This window comes from Tachypleus tridentatus, chromosome 8 (assembly GCF_004210375.1).
Source record: "Tachypleus tridentatus isolate NWPU-2018 chromosome 8, ASM421037v1, whole genome shotgun sequence".
Taxonomy (NCBI): Eukaryota; Metazoa; Arthropoda; class Merostomata; order Xiphosura; family Limulidae; genus Tachypleus; species Tachypleus tridentatus.
The window spans coordinates 93,842,454-93,864,498 of NC_134832.1; the positions used below are offsets into that span (position 1 = coordinate 93,842,454).

Below are 22,045 nucleotides of genomic sequence, written 5' to 3' on the forward strand. Positions count from 1 at the left end.
ACCATGTACGTTACTCTAGAAAATCCTAAGTTTGGTTTGCAGAATGATTGTCAGCACGGTGAAGACGTATTTGGCTTTGTTGACCTAAGTAATCACTTCTTTCTTTGCAGTTTATATCTGTTCTTATCTTGCTGCCGAAATGTATAAATTTATCAACTTCCTACCCCATCCTGGTTGTCAGAAGTGACTAGTGGGTAGTTGATGGTTCTTCCTCATGCATCTGCCTTACCTGATTCCACATTGAGGCTTATGCTTCACTATGCCTGATGTGTTTCCAGTTTTGTCTTGGCTATCAGCATGTTAACTTGTAAAAAGACTGATGTCATTTGCATTGTCAAGATCGTGAAACATCAACATGTGTTGCATTACTTCTTGTAGTAAGATAAATGTTTTACTCAGACATTAAATTATCAGAGAAATACACAATGCCATGCTTTATTAATTACGAAAGTGGATAGGTGAGAAGAATGTTTACCCAAAATAGTGAATTTTTTCATTCTCTGCACATTTGAAAGTTTCTTCAAAACAGCATTTTTGAAAAGGAAGAAAATGTACATTAACATGAAACTTATAAACTATTATAAAGCACCATTCAATTTCAAGTTATTCATGTGTTTTAATTGTTTATATTGTTGGTTGAATTATTTTATATTAATTGGTACAATATACAGTAAAGTTCAGTCTACTCAGTCCCCCCAACAAGTAACACAGCGGTTTGCTTTCGAACTTATACTGTTAGAAACCGGGTTTGCGATACCCGTGGTGGTCAGAGCAGAGATAGCCTATTATGTAGCTTTAAGCATAACAAAACAAACAGTCTACTCAAAAGTAACAACATATTTTATTTCTTCAGGCTCTACGGTGAGCAAAAACAACGGTCGTCACCTGGCCCTAACTTCACAAATAAACTAGGTATAACAAAAATTGCACTTACTTGCTAATTTTGCATTTCTGTTTCATCGAAGAAATACTAATTCTGTTTATAACATCGAATTTACTGACTGAAAATAATAGTGAAATTGACTAAATCGTTTACTGGTTACTCATGAACGGCCCATTGAAAGAGACTTAATAACACGCTCTTAAACAGCTTGCTTTTTGTTTTTGACACAAACTGTTTCCTAAATCTTGAAGAAGGCTCAGATATTAAAGCCGCGCCCAGCGAAAGTACTTACGATTAATTAAATAACAATATAATTTCATAGAAACGTCTAGATTAGGAATATAATTTTGAACTTTTTCTTCCCCCTATATTAAAATTACCATTAACACATCTATTATAGAAAAATTAATAATGACACATTCACATTTAACATTACACGATTATCAGTAATTTTTCAAATTACAACATTAATGTTCTTCAATCTAAATGTTACAGTCATTAAATCATTACTAAAATACGTAAAACTTAAAGTACAATCAAAGTTTTGGATAACATTTTTTTTTAATTTTACTTATTTACTTTCCCTAAACTGTTAAGTTTAATGGTTACATTTTCTTTTGCTTACCGTGCCATTTTGTAAGTATAGAAGTACTCTTCAAGAAGGCCCTGACATGATTAAGTGGTTAAGGCGCTCGAATCGCAACCTGTGGGCTCCATTTGTTTGTTTGTTTAGAATTAAGCAAAAAGCTGCACAATGGGCCATCTGTGCTCTACCAACAAAAGACATCGAAACCCGGTTTCTAGCAGCGTGAGTCCGCAAACATACCGCTGTACCACTGGGGGGAGGCTGCAGGTTTGAATCCCTGTTCAACCAAACATACTCTCCTTTTTATCCGTGTGAACATTATAACGTAATGAGCAAACTTACTAGTCATTAGTAAAAAATTAGTTTAAGAATTGGCGGTGGGTGGTGATGACAAGCTTCCTTTTATATAGTTTTTCACTGCCAAATTACGGATGGTTAGCGCAAATAGCCCTCCTGTAGCTTTGTGCGAAATTCAAAACAAACTCTTCAGATAGATGGTTCTGGGACTCTGATGGTGGTTCTATCTTTGGAGATACACTAGAAGTAATTTCAGTTAAAGCTTCGTCCTTGTTATAGAAGATTAAGTTACTCTTCGATAAGTATTTTTATCAGCAAACCAATTAGTTCTTCTCTCACCAATTTACTTCCAAAGATGATCACAGTGCATGATCTTCAGCGTAAAACCCTTATCCTTCTGAATTCTGCTGACTAAATCTTTAATATTCTAGGTACAGCATCTTGTCATTACCAGTATTTACTTTACTTTGAAGATAGTCCTTAATGTAAATCCAGCCTTACAAACAGTTACATCACTCTAAATCTCTCTCAAGTGTTGTGTTTTTACTGGAGATCAACTGGCTTTAGCTTCTTGATATGTTCGAGAATAAGATTTGTGTCTGAAGAATTATACTTGTTATAGACTACAAAAAATATAGCATAATATAGAAGATTCCGTAATTTTATTTATCTTAATACGAATGAAATATTCGCGTTAATGATGGAAACTGTAATAACAAATAAAAAAGTGCATTCCACTAAGATATTATTTGACACGCCAGTGGAAACGAACACTGTCTATCTTTACATAGTGTGTTCTTCTTTACGAGAAAGCGCACGTAACCCTGCGTGTGAACGATCTGGAACAATAAGTAGCTAGAGCAAAAGCAAGTTGGCTACATTTTTTCTCGTGTTAAAGCTAAACAAATGTTTATATACGGAATATTTTTAGATAGTTTGTAAAATTTGAAACATTCGTCATACTAACTAAGGAAAGAAACACTAACTGTGTTTTCATACCATCTTTTTAAATGGTAGAATGTTCTCTGGAAATTAATGAATTTCTATCGGTTTAATAACGTCATCTTATACATAACAGCCATTTTCAAAAACGATTCATGTATTCTCAACTCAATGAGGATTAAAACATACAGATTAGTTGGAGTTTGCTCAGCTGCTAAGCTAACCAATATAAACAAAACTTCTGTTTAGTTAATCGAAAAATACAGTGATATTTGTATTTCCTCTAAAGTGACATTAAAGTTTTGGATTTTGAATACATTTTAATAACATCTTGCTTCAATAGTATCGTTAAAACTTTATTTAGCTGATGTGTTTTAGGATAAGACGTAAAATAAGGAAATAACCTGTTCGAAAAGCCATAGGTTTATCAAACGTAAAGACTTCGGCTATTGCAGTCAAAATGCGCACATACAATTTCAGAAGCTAATTGTGTGAAACAATCACAGAAGAACATGAGTTGAATCAACCATTGATAATAATGGAAAGTCATCAATCTAATCAATTAATCAAAAAGATTAAAGTTCAAATGTCTAGTCAGCCAAGAATAAAGGTGGAAATTCACTAGTTTAATCAGAAAATTAGTAAACAATGAGTATATATGAGGTTATTTAATCAGACAGTGATGAGTAAATAACGACGTCCATTGAGGAAAAAGATATGGAGTCATTCTCTCAGTCAAACACTGAAGGTTATAAGGTAACCTGATAGAGTTGGTAAAGTCACTCGTTAAGTTAACCGGCAATAAATATTTATATTCTGATTAAAAGCTACCCATTAATTTATAAGAGTGTGTGTGTGTGTATTCACGTTTGTGATTCAAACGCATGTGATTTCTGCACTTAGACTCATCAGATCGAAATTTAAACACCGTTGTAAAATAATGTTATAAAAAACTCAAACGTACTGCAAAATATTTTATTTCAGATGGCAAATTATTTCATTAGTAAGTGACTAAATCTTCTAACAATAAATCTTGTTTTCCTAGTTGTATGTCAAGTTACTTGCTTGAGACTCGTTACGTTATTTTTATTCTAACCTAAATTACAAATTGAAAGGCAATTTTCGACTTGGAAAAAAACAACAAAAATATAAATTATGTTCATTTTATACAACAATTAAACCAATTCATTCCCTTAGAATTCAACGCCGGAATTTAACATTACACTTGCCATTAAATTATTGCAATGAAACTACTCTCCTATTTGACACGATCATGGTTAAGTACCTAATATAAAACAGTTACGTGGAAATACGTCTGTTAAATGTACTTATTTCACACAAGCGCTATATTTCTGTGGACTCTATCATATGTTTGTTTGTATTTGAGCAACGTTTTTAGTTACGATTCAAAGCTGAATAGAAGAACAGAAATAAATAACCAAAAACACCATTTATGGGTTGAATCATCTCATAATACTTTCGCCTTCTTTAACATGCGGTAAAATATAAATATAAGCTAATTATACCATGTATTTTTACAATACATCTAAGTATGATTAATAATGAATTAATTTCTCCAGTATTGGTGTTGTCTAAACCGTGCTACAACGCTTCTATACAACACTGACTCTCACTAATTACCACATATTAATTTATACATAAGGTTTTAAAGTCTTGATCAACTTATTGTGCAATCTGTTTAATGATTTAATGAAAAAATTTAAAACATAAACATTTCATAGATTTATACATCAGTAAGGGAGTTTGTGCTACATATTTGTTGTTTGTTTATTTAAAATGAAGCAAAAGGGTTCCCCGCTAGTACAGCGGTATGTCTTCGGATTTACAACGCTAAAATCAGGGGTTTGATTCCCCTCGCTTGGCTTAGCAGATAGCCCGTTGTGGCCTTGCTATAAGAAAACACACGCTAATGAAGCAAAAGGCTATACAATGAGCTATCTGTGCTCTGCCCACTATGGACATCGAAACCCAGTTGCTAACGTTGAAAATCTGCAGATACACCATTGTGCCACTTGAAGGGGTATTGTGTCATATAATTAAAACATAGCATATAGTACAAATTACTTTTAATATACTTACATCCTTTATTTTCACACGAATCAAAACTTGTTGAGATTTATTTTATTAATCAATCGATTTTAGATAAACAAAAATAACATTCTTTTCTCGAGTGATAACACCCTGATGTTAACACTTAACACTACTTTTACAACATTGGTACAAATTACAATGAGATCACGACTCTATGATAAGTATGGTATTCTAATATTTTCAATCTAAAAGGCGCCTTATGGACTAAACAACTAAGTCAAAGATTCCTGGGATTCTAATTATCCTTAATTTCTAAATTTCTACAAGAGGAAGAGCAGCAATTCATTAGCATTCAGCGCCTATTGGCGCGTCTCGACCACTTATCGGGATTGTTTTGCTATCTTACTATAAAAATTATCTATTTTGTGTGTTGCATGTCTCATTTACCCTAATTTTCGTTTTGGTAATTGAAGGGCTATTTTGTTTCTTTATTTTTTCAAGAATGGAGTTATACAGAGTAGTACAAATGTCCAGATTCTGTAGACGTTCGGTTTTGAATTTAAAGACACAAATACTTAATCGGTTAAATTACCAATTATCACCCACCACAGAACATATTATGTAATTAATATCTAACGGAGATTAATAAAAAATGAAAAAAGGAAGGGAAAAGTTATCTAACATTGTCCATCATATTTTTGTTTCCTTAACAGGTAATCACCTCATTTAGTACTAATAACGCTCCAATCACAAGTGTGAAAAGTGTTTAGAGAAATAACGCGGTTCTAACCTTAGATATTCTGATTTATAGATCATTAAATAACGACTAATTTATGCCTAGCTCACTACAAAAATATTCCTACACAAGATATAAGGAAGGGCTATGGCTGTTTGAGATATTGAATTAATGGACTGTATATTATTTGTATATTTATGGACTGTATATTATCTGTATGATATTGATGGACTGTATGATATTAATGGACTGTATATTATCTGTATGATATTGATGGACTGTATATTATCTGTATGATATTGATGAATTGTATATTATTTGTATAATATTGATGGACTGTATATTATCTGTATGATATTGATGAACTGTATGATATTAATGGACTGTATATTATTTGTATATTTATGGACTATATATTATCTGTATGATATTGATGGACTGTATGATATTAATGGACTGTATATTATCTGTATGATATTGATGGACTGTATATTATCTGTATCATATTAATGGACTATATATTATCTGTATGATATTGATGGACTGTATATTATTTGTATGATATTGATGGACTGTATGATATTAATGGACTGTATATTATCTGTATGATATTGATGGACTGTATATTAATTGTATGATATTTATGGACCGTATATTATCTGTATGATATTAATGGACTGTATATTATCTGTATGATATTGATGGACTGTATATTATTTGTATGATGTTTATGGACCGTATATTATCTGTATGATATTGATGGACTGTATATTATTTGTATGATATTTATGGACCGTATATTATCTGTATGATATTGATGGACTGTATATTATCTGTATGATATTTTTACTGTATATTATTTGTATGATATTTATGGACCGTATATTATCTGTATGATATTGATGGACTGTATATTATTTGTATGGTATTTATGGACCGTATATTATCTGTATGATATTAATGGACTGTATATTATCTGTATGATATTGATGGACTGTATATTATTTGTATGATATTGATGGACTGTATGATATTAATGGACTGTATATTATCTGTATGATATTGATGGACTGTATATTAATTGTATGATATTTATGGACCGTATATTATCTGTATGATATTAATGGACTGTATATTATCTGTATGATATTGATGGTCTGTATATTATTTGTATGATATTTATGGACCGTATATTATCTGTATGATATTGATGGACTGTATATTATTTGTATGATATTTATGGACCGTATATTATCTGTATGATATTGATGGACTGTATATTATCTGTATGATATTTTTACTGTATATTATTTGTATGATATTTATGGACCGTATATTATCTGTATGATATTGATGGACTGTATGTTATTTGTATGATATTTATGGACCGTATATTATCTGTATGATATTAATGGACTGTATATTATCTGTATGATATTGATGGACTGTATATTATTTGTATGATATTTATGGACCGTATATTATCTGTACGATCTTGATGGACTGTATATTATCTGTATGATATTGATGGACTGTATATTATCTGTATGATATTGATGGACTGTATATTATTTGTATGATATTTATGGACCGTATATTATCTGTATGATATTGATGGACTGTATATTATCTGTATGATATTTATGGACCGTATATTATCTGTATGATATTGATGGACCGTATATTATCTGTATGATATTGATGGACCGTATATTATCTGTATGATATTGATGGACTGTATATTATTTGTATGATATTGATGGACCGTATATTATCTGTATGATATTGATGGACTGTATATTATCTGTATGATATTTTTACTCGTGTTTTATTCACCACAGTGATTCTTTTTCTTTCTTTTTTATACAATAATTGTTATTTTCACTCTGAGTGACGCCTTGTGAAATACATGGGCTAAATGGCCGGATCATGGGCATAATTATTTTTAATTTGAACTGCTTAGAAGAGAGGGTAACCATTCAGCGGCATCCGTCTACAAGGCTTTTTTTTTTCTTTAACCGACTAGCGGGATTTTCTGTCACTTTTATGATGCTAAACGTGTGGAACGTTATCAGCGGTATATCTAAGACTTCAGCCTTTGTGGGAGGCCCATCCTCTCCGCTACGTGTATTTTATAAGCTTTATTTTCCCTTCATTTTTTTGTGAAGCTATGTCGCATGAGTCGTTATTTTTTTGGTGATATTTCTTTATCAGTAGTAAATAAACGTTTACCATGTTTAGAATGCACCTGTAACCAATGTAACGAGTTTAGTCAGGATAGCAAGGCATTTGGAAATTCCTTCTTGGAATGTGGAGGAAAGACTTTCTGTGTAATGTGTCGTAAATAATGGCCATTGTCTAAACAATATCCGAAGGTTATGACATGAGAGAGAATCGAAGACACAAGAACAAAATGTAATTTCTCTCATTTATTTTCGTTCTCAACGTTTGACAAATATTTTACACAGTAAATAGTAACAATATGACTAGCCAATTATAAAAACTAACAACAAATATGCATGTTACAAAACAACTTAGAAAAAAACAAGACACATAAAAAAAAGGTAGAAGAAGTAAAACACGTGAGCAGGTTACAGGTTTTGGACGCAAGAAAAAACATTGAGTAAATATCTATTTTGAAATAAATGTTTTTTCTCTTTATGTAATACAGATCAGTAAATTTATAAATATACATAATTACGATACCGAAAATGTGCATATTTTCGGAAAAGTTACAATTACAACAAATTTTGACAGAAGAAAATGAATTTCGTAAGCACATATATCTTTGCAAGAGCACCCAATTCTTTTATACTTGCTTTTCCATAATTTGCTAATTTCTTTATCACAATAATAGAAACTTAAATAACTCGAAACAGTAAACAGTAGATACTGATTGTTTCGAGACAATCAATTTTCAATTAGATATGCAAAAATTGCTCCGAATTTAGGTCTCACGTTCTTTCTTTGCTTTTCTTTCATTTTCATTCCCCAAAATTGTTGCTATTTCTCCTTGCATAAAAGTCCAAGGAACATTAGATCCTACCAAAGGGCATTTGTGACCACTTGGGCAATAAACCTCATTCCCATTGGCTGCCTTTTGACTCTTAATGCTTTCCCGAGAACAGGGAAAGCAAAATTTATGGTTTTGCATTGAGGGGCATTGCACAAAATGCGTATCTTCCAGGCGTTCATTACAAAGTGTACATTTTAACGCGGGAGCTGATTGCTGTGAGTCAGAATGTGTTGTAGTTGCTGTAGTTGTTGATGTTGAAGCTGTTACAGTTGTTGTGGTACTATTGCTGTTCGTTTCGTTATCGCATGTAGTGTTTTCAGAGTTTTGACGCCCCCTAACTGATGTTTTCTTTCCTGATACTGGAGAACATCTGGTGGCTGAAGAAGGACGAGAAGGTCTATTTGCCTGAGAAGACATTTCTCCTCCAGAAGAGGCACTTCTTGTCGAATCCGAAGACAAACAGTCGCCGACAGACATCAGTGATGCCATGGAATAATTTCCGTTTTGGATTGTTCCTTCTGGTGACGATATTGTGCGGTTACTCAACGACGGTATAGAACTCAGTGAAGAACTAGGTGTATTTGCTATACTTTTAAATCCTGTAAGAAAATCCAAATGAAAATTCATGTCATTTTCAATATCTTACTCAACAAAACCATCAAACGCGATCGTTATCCAATAAATAATATTAACCTTATTTACAAAATAAAAACATATTTACATGACATTTAAAACGCTAACAGTATAATCTAATAATACTAAAAAAGTGTCTCAACCAATATAAGTTGCAATACAAAAACAAACTTGTGTTAGATGTATCTATCTAAATTTTCCAGAGGTTTTGTAATGTTTATTAACTAATATCTAATTAACAACAATCATCTAACGAGAGAAGTTTTATTGTTCTTATTTACGTATATAGGATTTCTAGAAAAAAAAACACGTTCACGAATTTCACTTTTGTTAGATGCCTGATTAGAACAAAAACGCTTTTAAGAACTACTAGTTATTGGTTGTTTTTGTTTTTGTTTTCATATATAAAGTAACCATAAGCACTAATTTAAAAGATTACAGATTTTTTTTCGAAGGTACCAGTCGTATGTTATGCGTCTTCTTCGTGGCGTTGTCAATATCAAGCACTTACATTACAAACAAGTGGAAATGAATTGATACGTAATTAATGGTTAATGTTTTGCCTTACCTTACATAAAATTTGAGAATAAACTTAATTAGTTTCTTAGTGAATACTTTGGTATTACATACGAACTTAAATAATGCAAAATTGGGCATCTATGACCATATACACATGTCAAGTTAATTTCATTTCTCAAACCCTTACAAGATAACACGTTAAAGAAATAATAATCAGTGATGTCGAGAAAACCCACTTGTAGAGAAAAATCTATGTGTGAAAACGGCTCGTTTGGGTTGAGAAAATCTCTACGTAAAAATATTTTCTCAGCCCAAACGAGCCGTTTTTACATACAAATATGTTAAAGAAAATTTATCCCAAATCATGTTTTCGTCAACTTATTTGTTGCTATTTTGTGAAAACAATGAAAGAACTCCATAATAAGTAGCAAAATCAAGATGATACGCAACGTTTAAATAATGTTGCTTTCACGTGGTCTGAAATTCCTGTTTCTAATTTATACCGTACACCTAGAGACAGGAAAACGCAAATTTTTTGCCAACTGTGTATGTCATAACAACCGTTAAGCCTGGTTTGAAATAAAGAAAAAAATGATATCCTTCGTAGAATTGTGAGCTTTTTTATCGTTGTCAAAACGAAACGTTCAGACGAAATCAATGCTTATTTATACTCAATGTTTAACCTTATTGTGCCAAGTCTTTCATTCGAAAACAGTTCACATACCAACAACAGGTTTTCCCCATAAAGTATAATTTAAACTTTATAAGATCACGAAGGAGACTAATGAAACCGAATTTCCTGAGCTATTCTTAATTAATTATACACATCTTGTTAAAGAATGTTTCATATTTCTCATACTTAGCACTGTATATCAGTCCAATGTAAATATATTCCCAAAGTATGCTGCATATCAGATTGTTAAAAAACGGTGTTGCTAAAGTATACTGTATAAAATCACTATGATGTTGACACAAATTACTGACACAATATCAGCATATATTTCTAGTGTATCTTTGCTTAAGTATTTCTGTAATACATACTACTTTCTTGTGTTGAATATGAACTATATTGCTTATAATTGTATAATTTTATTCGTGTTACGTTCTTTAACGTATGCAGTTTCACTAAGACAAAGGTCCTACTTACCTGTTGAAGATACAGCCCCAATTGTTTTTATCTGTGTGGCTGTGGATGAATCAAGGGAATACATTCTCCCCACTAAGGCGTTCTCCTTTTTGAAATGATTGTACGATATACCTAGAACAGCTGTTGGAAGGCTCTCCCCTCTAATCAACTGAGGCCTAAGTGTTTGATCATCCAGACGTGGCCGTTTCTGTCCATTCTCTGATCCACTAGAGTTGTCATCGTCATCGCTTGGTCGTTTTATGGGAATAGAACTTCCTCGACCACTGGCAAGAGACACAGCTACATGTAATGAAGGAGGAACAAGAGACAGTGATACAGGCAGACATCTGCCTGACAGATTTGGACTGCAGCGATGTCGACTAACAGTTATTGGATCAAAGATCACATCTTCTGCCCTTTGAAGGCCAGGTATACGATAAGTATTATTATCCAACAAGGCTCGTGTTCGACTATCTGGTGCCGTAAACCTTTCTGAAGTTGTTCCATCAGAGGTGGAAAACATGACTGAGCCATCGCTACTATTACTTCTACATGACAGTGACCCCTGATGACCCTTAAAAGTCTTACTATCTTGAAAACTATGTGCACGTTTCATCTGTCGAGCAGTTTCTATAACCAGTTCAATGCGGTCTGCTCCTTCATAATTAACACAGCCGCGGCACACTGGTTCTAAAAAGTCATGCAGCATTGCCCACGGCATCCTCGGCAGATCACACAAATAACATTGTTGACGTTGGCCTCGAGAGAGACCCGACATTTCTATCACTGACCAAGAAAATTTTTACCTCTAACAGCGAACAATGAAGGCTCAAAAACTGATATCGTTTCTGTTTGATAAGTTTCGTTCGTACAGCAGACAGAATTCACACACTGATCGTTAAAGTACAAGAAGCTACTGGCTTAGAGCACGCGTACTGTGAAACCAAATTTCGTGATGTCAATATTAACATAGACACCTAGCGGAAATGGTGTTAACCACACTTTTACTACATAATCATGCCCTGTAAGTAGTACATGAGGTTAAAAATATACCAGTCTGATGGTCCTACATAAAGGGCGTGACAGAATTCGTGTGCATTAATGTTAAATGTTATTTTTTTCAAGATTTACATAAAAAAGAGGTTGAAATCGGACACTTTCCAGAATTAAAAACGAGGGCCAATGATATCTTCAGCGTTATTGCCACTTGATGATATTCAGGAAAACCGGTTTGACAAGCATGCAGTTAACAGTTTACTACAACAAATCAATTAAATATCTTTGTTGTTTAGTTGTAAAATGGCAATGAATTCAGTACGACGACCATGTTTGTAAATATCATTTCTATGTAAACCATTTAGGAAGAAAGCTTCAAAATATAAAATAGCTTGTTTAATTACGTTGCAGCCATGACAGGGCGAAAAGATCTAGCTGGCAAGAGTCCAAACGATTACGAGAAGCCCTGCTGCTGGTTCTATCACGCTTGTGACGTAACACTGTATCGATTATCATACGGTTGCACGTATCTTGGTTTGTATATAGTCCGAGAACTGAGAGCGGGAACCCTCTAGGAGTACAACAATAAAACATTTTTCAAAAAAAAAATCAATAACCGCGTTTGTTGATTTCTAGAATGATTTTCATTCATTGTGCACATATCTCTAGGTAGAAAATGTTATCTGGATTAGTATAGAATGAATACATTTTGATATTGATTGTCAGGGTATTTATCAAAAGTGAATGAATATATTTTGCTTATGAAGGACATTTGATTAAGAACTTCGACCAAATGTTTATCGTTAACACAAGAAAGGCTACAATAAAATATTCTTATTAGACCCTGTTCAAACATTACGTGTTCCTGATTGCTGTGCCTGAGTGAATATTTTTCAGTGATTAATCAGGCAATCAATACACAACGTTGTCAGTTTGGAGATATGAACATTTGCGCAAAGCTAAAGTGAAAAACTGAATTTTTGTACTATAAAGCACGATATTTTCCTTTATTATCAAAAGTAAAAATAAATTGTTTTTCCTTCATTATTTTAAAACCCCTCCCCAGTGGCTCAGTCTGAAAGTTAAAACCCCGGTTTCCATACCCGTAGTAGGCACAGCACAGATAATGAGCTTATTGTGTAGCTTTTCGCTTAACAACAAACATATAAAATCGCTAAATTTCATATTTACCAAAAATTCTCAAAACAAAACATGAAAATTTTATTCCAGGGAAAATTGTAAAAAAACAAAGAACAAACACCTTTGTATTGATTTCAATACGTATTTCTTTTTTATTGGGACAAGAAAAACCTTAGAGCTCATCTGTGAACATTTCGTTTTACAAATAAAAACTAATTAAATAAAAAACTGATTTCTAAAAGGAATATTCTCTATATTTTGTATATTTATCAACAGTTGTCTATATATTTGGGTATCCAATATTAAGCAAGAAATAAGTGTTCCTTAAAACCCCAAAATTTATTTTTAGACCGTTAATTTTTGAATTTTCATGATTAGAGGGAGCCAATTAATTAAATTATCTTCGTTTAGTTTAAGCATTATACATTTGGCTAAGCCAGAGATCCACAAATATTCTTAGTTCAAGATTGCCCGTGGCATTAGTTATCCTGACCAAAAACCCCTATTTAATGAATTCAGAGAAATACAGTAACTTACTCTTATAACTTTCATTGTTTCTTTTGCTTTCCTTATACTGTTGTATCTAAACGCCTGAGTGATTTAAGAGCGACTATTTAAGATAATAATGAGCGTTCCTCTCCCCAGGTAAAGATATGTTATGTAAGACAGTAATAAAATCGATGCAAAAATTGCAATGTCCACATAACCTCAAATTTACAAGATTCCAGAAGTTAGCCGACGGAATGCTTGTAAGAATTTACGATAAGAGCTCGAAACTAAAACAATATTACGTTAGAAAATATGAACCTTGCGCGAGCTACGTATCAAACCTCATTACTCTTTCAGAAATTCGTGACGTTCCTTCTTATAAGATAGTCTATTTAACATGCACAGTGCATAAAATAGAACGAGTAAGTGAAGTTATTCGTTTGTGAAGCTATAACCGAGTCTTTTAAAACTTTCTCATGCATAATTTTATGAAATACAAATATAAAACCTGGGAAAACATCATTTGTTAACACAAGTTAGTAAAAATGTAACTAAACAACATTCTTAATGTTTAGTTTTGAATTTCGCGCAAAGCTTGTTTGTTTTTTAATTTCGCGTAAAGCTACACGAGGGCTATCTGCGCTAGCCGTCCCTAATTTTGCAGTGTAAGGCTAGAGGGAAGGCAGCTATCATCACCTCCCACCACCAACTCTTGGGCTACTCTCTTTTTTTTCACTGTTATGAAGTACATTTAATGCTCAGATCCAACTGCTATTATAATATTCGCTACATGATATTCTCAAAAATAATAACAGAAATTGAAATGTAAATTCATAAAACTGTTGATTAATTAAATTCGTGCCATGTGAAATACACTTTTTTATTAGTAGTTAACCCTATTTATGAAGCTATAACTGTATTGCACAATCTTGTGATAAAGAAAATAACCAAAGCCATGAGCCATTGAAAACAATTCTAAAGAGAAACGACATTTACCTTTTTTTTAAAAAACAACTAGATTTAAGTTTCTTTTTGAGTATTCTCTCTGATTTTGTTAGAATACTAACATCGCTAGTGACTTAAAAAGTGAATTACTTCAGAAAAGATTAAATTATAGAGTGAAGACTATTAATCACATTTAAACATCGGAAAGTATTTTCATGTTGTTGTTTTTCACTGTCAGTAGCATTTATTAATAGTTCCTTGTTTCAGCGTAATTAGGCACAAAGTTACACAATGGGCTGTCCGTGCTGTTCTCACTGCGTGTATCGAAGCCTGGTTTCCAGAATTATAATTTTTAAGACTTATTGCTGAGACATTATGAGGCGCATGACGAGGTAAAGCATAATTCAGTAACATAACGTTCCGATATCATGGTTTTATCTTTAACGATATAATGGTTACAGTACAAATTAACCCTTTTCTGTTCTGGTCTGATGTTGACAAAATAAAGTTAGCTTGTTTCTCTTAATTTTTAATCTGAACTTCACAGAAGAATGTTAGCTTGTTTCTTTTCGCTTCTGATATGAAGCTAAGATATTATTATGTTGATTGCGATAAAAATATTTGAAGGGGGTCATACTTTACAAAGCACAACTCAACTAACTCCATTTTTTGTGAACTTATATCCTACAAGAAAGGAAAAGGTGTTACTCAAGCGTAACATTATGAAGCGCATCAGGTAAATGGTGTCATCCTTTCCAACTAATACATTAAGCTTCTCATTTAAATTACTTTTAGTGAGCAAAGTCGTTATTACCTCGTTAAAAAGTAGATGTAAATCATGTTCACTGCAGAGTTAATTTTCATTGAAAAAGTTAAACCGGTATTAAAAGTCAGGGTTTAGGAAATGAAAAACAAACAAACTACAAAACATACATCAATCATAAAAGTTAATAATGTAGTACAATACTTATTGCTACAGTCTTCATTATAAAACTCGTAACATTGGATATAACCAGAATAGAGCTGTAGCGAGGGTAAAGCAGGGGATGGAGACAGTTCCATAGAGCGCATCTGGAAGGGAAGCCGAGTCAGAAAGTTAAACCTATTATTTAATAATTTATGCAGAGATATACTGATTCGAAGGCAAATAGAGGATACTTACCATTTGAATTTATTACCTGAATTATGCAAGATAGCTTAATACGCTATGGTATGATACTTAAGTTCCTGTCATCACTACTTATTCTTCAACTACGTCATAATTCTGTTCTAAGGTTATGCATCATAAGTATTTTTATATTCTCCTTCTAACTATTTTATCCTCTCATCTAACTATGTGCTTCTTTCATAATGTATATATATGTATATATATATGTTTTAGGAAAAGGAAAAATAGGGCTCGAGAAACAACACATCCAGTGTTTCGGAACACCTTAAAATTCTGTTGGCTACAAAACGTTACAGGAAGCATGCTCGACAGGGTAATTGGGTTTGTATTGCATCTATCATTGCTGTAAAGTAAACTAATGATTTAACCTATAATTTTGTATCTGCTAAAGCTGCGTAAGTAAAAATTTAAGTTTCTTAACCACATAAAATAATTTATTAATAATAATTTTATTTAAATAGAGTTTATCATAAGTAAAGCTGTATTTTTGGTTTTTATTTTGTTTTGCCTTAATTAATGCCATGCTTATTGATATAATTTTTAATTAACTTCATAAATATCATTTTTAACTTGCTTTCTAAGTGTCATTTTTGACCAACTTTATAGATATCAGCGTGATCGTACTTGAAAGCACTAAACTGAGCATATAAATGGCATTTCAGAGAATTGTTTGTCTGTCATCGTGTACTCAAAGTGATGAGTTATGGTATTGATGAAAAGCCTCTGAGCAGAAATTTTTGGGAAACAAAGATAAAAGCCTAAGAGTTATTTCTATACACCTCTTATTTTAACCCTGATAGGTACAAATTAAAAGAAATATATAAAAAAAAACCAGTTTACGTAATTTTTATCACAAAACATTTTAGGCCTATTGATTTCTAATGCCTTTCAGCTTCCAGCGTGTAAACCAAAAAATCATAAATTTTAGAGTATACCTTAAAACTTTTTGTCCTGGATCAAATTTACCAGATCACCAAAGACAAATTGCAAATCATATTTGATATCCGGGAAAGCTTAAACATGGTACAACGTGTTGCGAACAGCTATTCATTATACTCCAATTCCCAACCAGAATATAAAACATACCTCTAAATGCAACAAATGTTAACGTTATATGTGCAGGACATTGTTTGTTGATTCTCACTATCTTATTTCTAATAGTTATTTTTCATGTTCTCAAAACTCTGTTGGTTATTTAGATAAACCACCATATGCTTAATCGCTATTTCGTCACTAAAAGTTGAGATAAATATATACAATTTATTTTACACCATTTATAAATTTTCATAATCTTTAATAAGATAAATTTTATAACTTTTTCTTTTAATTTTGCGAGCTTTCAGTACCAGAAATTTACTTATACATATATAATAGTCACTAGTAATGAAAACTATATCGTGAAAATATAAATTATCTTATAAATAAAGTATTAGCTCAGTTCTTTATCAAATGTATGTATTCACGCTTGCATAATAAAACAAGTACACAAGATAATTGAGTTGTAGTTCAAATGTAAAGAAAAATAGCTCATGAAAGTGGCGTATTCAAATAGTTACATCCTAACCACATGCATTAACTATAACTTGTTAATCCACCTTTAAATTATTTAATAACTAAAACGACAGACGGCATTTTTATTATCTACTCTTTGCCATGAGAGATTAGGCCTGAAGCTAGCCAGTTTAAATTTCTTTTTGATAAATTTAACTAAGATAGAGACAAACACGCTTGTAAATTGACTGATGGATTTATCGAACAACCATACAGATAACTGAGCAAACTACTGGATATATAGAATTAATAGATTGATGTATATTTTATAAAAAATAGATATAGAATTAATAGATTGATGTATATTTTATAAAAAATAGATATTTTTTGTACAATAATAATGGGATATATTTTAAAACACTAATGTATTTCCAACCAAGCTTGTACTTCGACTAAGTGGAATATTTATGATCCGAACTCTTACATTCTGAGCTTAACATTAAATTTCACTACACAGTATTTGTGAGAAAATAGTTTTAATAGTTTTCTGTGTCGTTTTTTTTTTTTGACTAAATATTCATTCTTGTGTCACTTGAAATTTTGGTAAGTACCATTGGTTGGTACTATAAGAAAGGTCGAACTTTTCATTCGACTTGTGACTGGACGACGACGTGCCCAACAGCACGCTGCATGACGTGCACAGGAAACGTTAACTTAGTAAAACTGACCGAAACCAGTTAAGCGAGAGTTAAGACTACCTATGTAGTGAAACGTTGAAGTGCCCTGAAACGGAAGTAAACTCTAACTTATTGAGAAGAGAGGTACAAACGTTAACATGACAAAATAAGTCGATGTTTGTGTTATTCTTCTGTGTAAAGAGAGCAGGAAGGAAGATATTTATACTTTATTTATAATTATGAGTATTTGTTCTATTTACTCACTAAAGTATAACGAGCTGAATAATTTATTTAATTATTCTATTTTATAATGTATCTATCCGTGTTATGGGCATGATAAGTACTTAAATTTCAGATTTATTAGTTGAAACCGATTACTAATTTACATTTCAGCTCAGATGCTATTTAACGTGTCCTTCAGTGGTAAGTATGAGTGTTTATAATTGGAGTTTTGGTCCAAGCGATGGTTTGTTTGTAGGTATTTAATCTCAAAGCTACACAATGGGTTGTATTTGCTCTGCCCATCGCGGTTATCGAAACCTGGTTTCTAGTGTTGTAAGTCTACAGATATGCCGCTGTGCCACTAGGGGGCACCAGCGATGGACCCTTAAACAATGTTTGTTTTTTGAATTTCGCACAAAGCTATTCGAGGACTATCTGTGCTAGCCGTCCCTAATTTAGTAGTGTAAGACTAGAGGGAAGGCAGCTAGTTATCACCACCCACCGTCAACTCTTGGACTACTCTTTTACCAACGAATAATGGGATTGACCGTAACTTTATAACGCCCCCACGGCTGAACGGGCGAGCATGTTTGGCGCGACGCAGATGCGAACCTGCAACCCTCATATTACGAGTCGCACGCCTTAACACGCTTGGCCATGCCGGGCCCGCTAAAAGAAAGGATGAATATATGCTTATTGAGCTACCAGAATCACGAGCCTTGGAAAAATTCTCATTTAAAATTCTTTTGATCAGTATTTTTCTTGAACATTTGTCCTTCCTTCTCGAATCTAATCTATTTCCGTGCATATTATGTTTCAATTATAGTTAAAAACATGTAATTATTTTACTTCTATGTTAAATACAGTTTAACATATTATATTTTCGTACATTTTATAATATACATTACACTTATTTCTTCAAGTATTTAGCACCACTATGAGACAGTTAAGGTCCTTTAACTCTAACAGATAAATAGGTGGGTGATTGTTTCCTTCCAATTTTTAAGAAATAATTTTTTGTTCCTTTACGTTTTCAAAAGTAAACACATAGTTGGAACGAAAAATAAATATTCCAATAGTTCTTTGACTGGAAAACATCGGTTTTTTTATATTTTCCTATCATTTTATTGTCGTCACTCAATGTAATGAAGCTGTTTGATGTTTAAATCAGTATTGGCTCAGTGAACTAACCTAACATATTTATTATGCATGGTACTTGATAGAGAGAAAATAGACCTACGATTCCTTAACGTCCTTTAATATTAACAGCACATGAGTGAAACTCAAAAATAATAAATATATATAAACATACAAACTGATACAAATACGCCCCTTCAATAATTAATATGATTACAGCTTAAAATACACTGTCTAAAATGCGTAATATTTACAAAACTTTAGTTATGTATGGAATTAATATATTACTGATAATTGTTAAAATCATATTCAACCCTTTCAATCACAGTTTTTCAAAGTTCCTGTAGCATATTCAAATTATCTCGAAAAAAATTATTATTATTAGGGTGTGAATGCCTTTTCTAGGTTAGATAAACATATTTAATTAATTTTTCCATAGCTTGAGTATTATATTTTTAACAGTGCATATAAAATTAGGAATAAAAATAATATTTATTTTCAATGTGTTTCTGAAGAAATTTGATTCCTCGACCAATAATTTCTAAAGATATAATCCCTTTAAATAGGTGATTTTCCTGTTTAATGATACTGTAATATGTCATTATTTTTGCAGTTACTTCATTTGGCCTATCCAGAAGGATTTTGATGTTCAACAATAAAAAATAGTGTTTTTATGTTATCATACTCTCTTTAATGTACAGAACAAACCCTACTACATTTGTTTTTCTGTATAAACAGTAAGTCTCAAGGACAAGTCCACATGAGCACTATTGGCGTGCTCTAATAACCTAGTTACAAATCTCAAAATTTAGGTTGAGTAGCGTTGTATTTATATATAATCTATCTATACGTTTCGATATGTACCTATGTGTCTACCAAAGGATATTATATGCCATTACTCAAATACACACAAATAGATATGTCTCTTCATTAGTCAGATGTAAAAAAAAATAATTTGGTGTATTATTTTTATACTAAATAATTATCAAGTTGTGCATAACTGTTTTATAATGTGCTGGATGGAATGTTTGAACAAATGGTTCTCCATTGTCGAAATACGCTAATTATGAATTTAAAAACTTAAATCTATTTGCTTCACATTTAAGCCAGATTTAGAATACTAAACTTTCATATTTCTGTCTCTTAGAATTTTCTAACACTAGAATTCTCAAAAATAACTGAACATTTAACGTAAAGTGATTACTGGATTCCAATTTAAATGATAAGAGGTGTAGTTTGAAATCCTACTCATCGTGGCGAAAAAACTTTATTTAAATATCGAGTCAATATAAATAAAAACAAAAACAAATATAAAAGATTCAAATGCAATGTCTTCTTAATAGCCCAACAAAACTAGAGGTGAATAATTTGGTGAAATAACAGAAACTTTAATTCATTTATAAATCTACGTATTTATTTTAACGACGTTTCAAGCCAAGAAGCTATTTGTGATATCACTGGCACATATAAAGCGTTATATACTTATTCAGCTTGAATAAGTTGGAACTATTTCTTTTTGTTAAAAACTAGTATTTTGTATTTATAGAATAGGTTTGTACTGCTGTTATAAATATAAATTCGTAATACTAGAAAAACGCTTCTTTTACGACTATTTTATGTTAATATAAAACTTTTGTTTATAAAGCTGCTTTATTTGTTGAATTTCACGCAAATGTACACGATAGTTATCAGTGATATCCGTCTCTTATTTAACAGCTAGTCATTACCACCCACCGCTAATTCTTGGGATACTATTTTACCAACGAATAGTGGGGTTGACTTTACTATAATATTGCCATCACGATTTAAAGGAGATCATGTTTGGTGTGACAGGTATTCGAACCCGCGACCCTCAGATTACGAATCGAACGCCTTAACACACTTGGTTATGCCGGGCGAATGAGAATAACACAAAAGACAGATTTAGTGCAGACAAAAACACCGCTGTCATCTAGTGTCAGGAAGTAACAACATAACCCTTCTTTAAAACGTTAATTGAAATATTCCTTTTCTTTACTTTTACATAAAAACTTGTCTCCTGCATTCATTAGGCAGTGAATATATATTACTATGTGTTGCAGTACTTTAAATTTTTTTTTTTATGAATGCTAAATTTCAATTAAACGTCTTTCTGAAAACCACTGGAAAATATTTTTTATTATTGGTTCTACTGTAGTCTCACATATCACTAAACACAAAACACCAGTGTCAAAAAACAAAACAAAATCTCCTAAAAATACTGTTTTCTTCACCTCCGTTTTTTTAACCACCATCGTTTGATGAATAAAACAATATTCTTATCCTATATAAATTTTGATTCAAAACCTAAAATAAAATAAACAAGGATTCATGTGAAAAAAACTAGGAACTTGGTGTAATCAATAACCATGTATATATAATATTAAAATGAGTAAAACATAAAAAAAATCATGAGACTAGTGTTTTGAAATGTCATTAATTCAAAAACAATACAACAGTAGTATACACTATCACCTTACTTAAAGAGCAGTAAACAGATTGTAGAAGGAATGTATTTTAAACTTTGATTGATACATTGATTAATAAGTTTTGTTCACTTATTTTAGAGCAAAGCCACATTGAGCTATCTGTTGGGGCTACCGAGAGAAATCTGACTCAAGAATTTAGCATTATAAGTCCCTAAACTTATCACTGTCTCACCAGTTATATTAACTCATAAGAATGAATCATCAACAAGTTGTAATTGATAACAGGTGAAGACTGCTTACATGTTAGAATTACAATGTGTGTGCATATGAGAATTTACAATTAGTTCTCATAGGATGCCAAATATTACTTTTTATATGTTTAGTTATGAAAATTTTGGTTGTTTGGAATTAAGCACAAAACTACAAAACGGGCTATCTGTGCTCTGCTCACCATGGGTATCAAAACATAGTTTTTAGCAGTGTGAGTCTGCAGACATGTCGCTGTATCACTGGGGGATAAATATTATGGAGAGGATGGTTTCT

At 32.0% G+C, this 22,045-nt stretch overlaps 1 protein-coding gene across 1 annotated transcript; it reads right to left on the bottom strand.

Annotated features, from left to right (window-relative positions):
• Nucleotides 1-7,915: 7,915 nt before the first annotated feature.
• Nucleotides 7,916-12,203, bottom strand: LOC143222965 (interferon regulatory factor 2-binding protein 2-B-like). Its single transcript, XM_076450211.1, has 2 exons — nucleotides 10,812-12,203; nucleotides 7,916-9,111 (listed from the first exon to the last, which is right to left on the bottom strand). Exons 1-2 carry the CDS (start codon nucleotides 11,566-11,568, stop codon nucleotides 8,444-8,446), a joined length of 1,425 nt encoding a protein of 474 aa, XP_076306326.1. The 5' UTR covers nucleotides 11,569-12,203; the 3' UTR covers nucleotides 7,916-8,443.
• Between the last annotated feature and the right edge of the window lie 9,842 nt (nucleotides 12,204-22,045).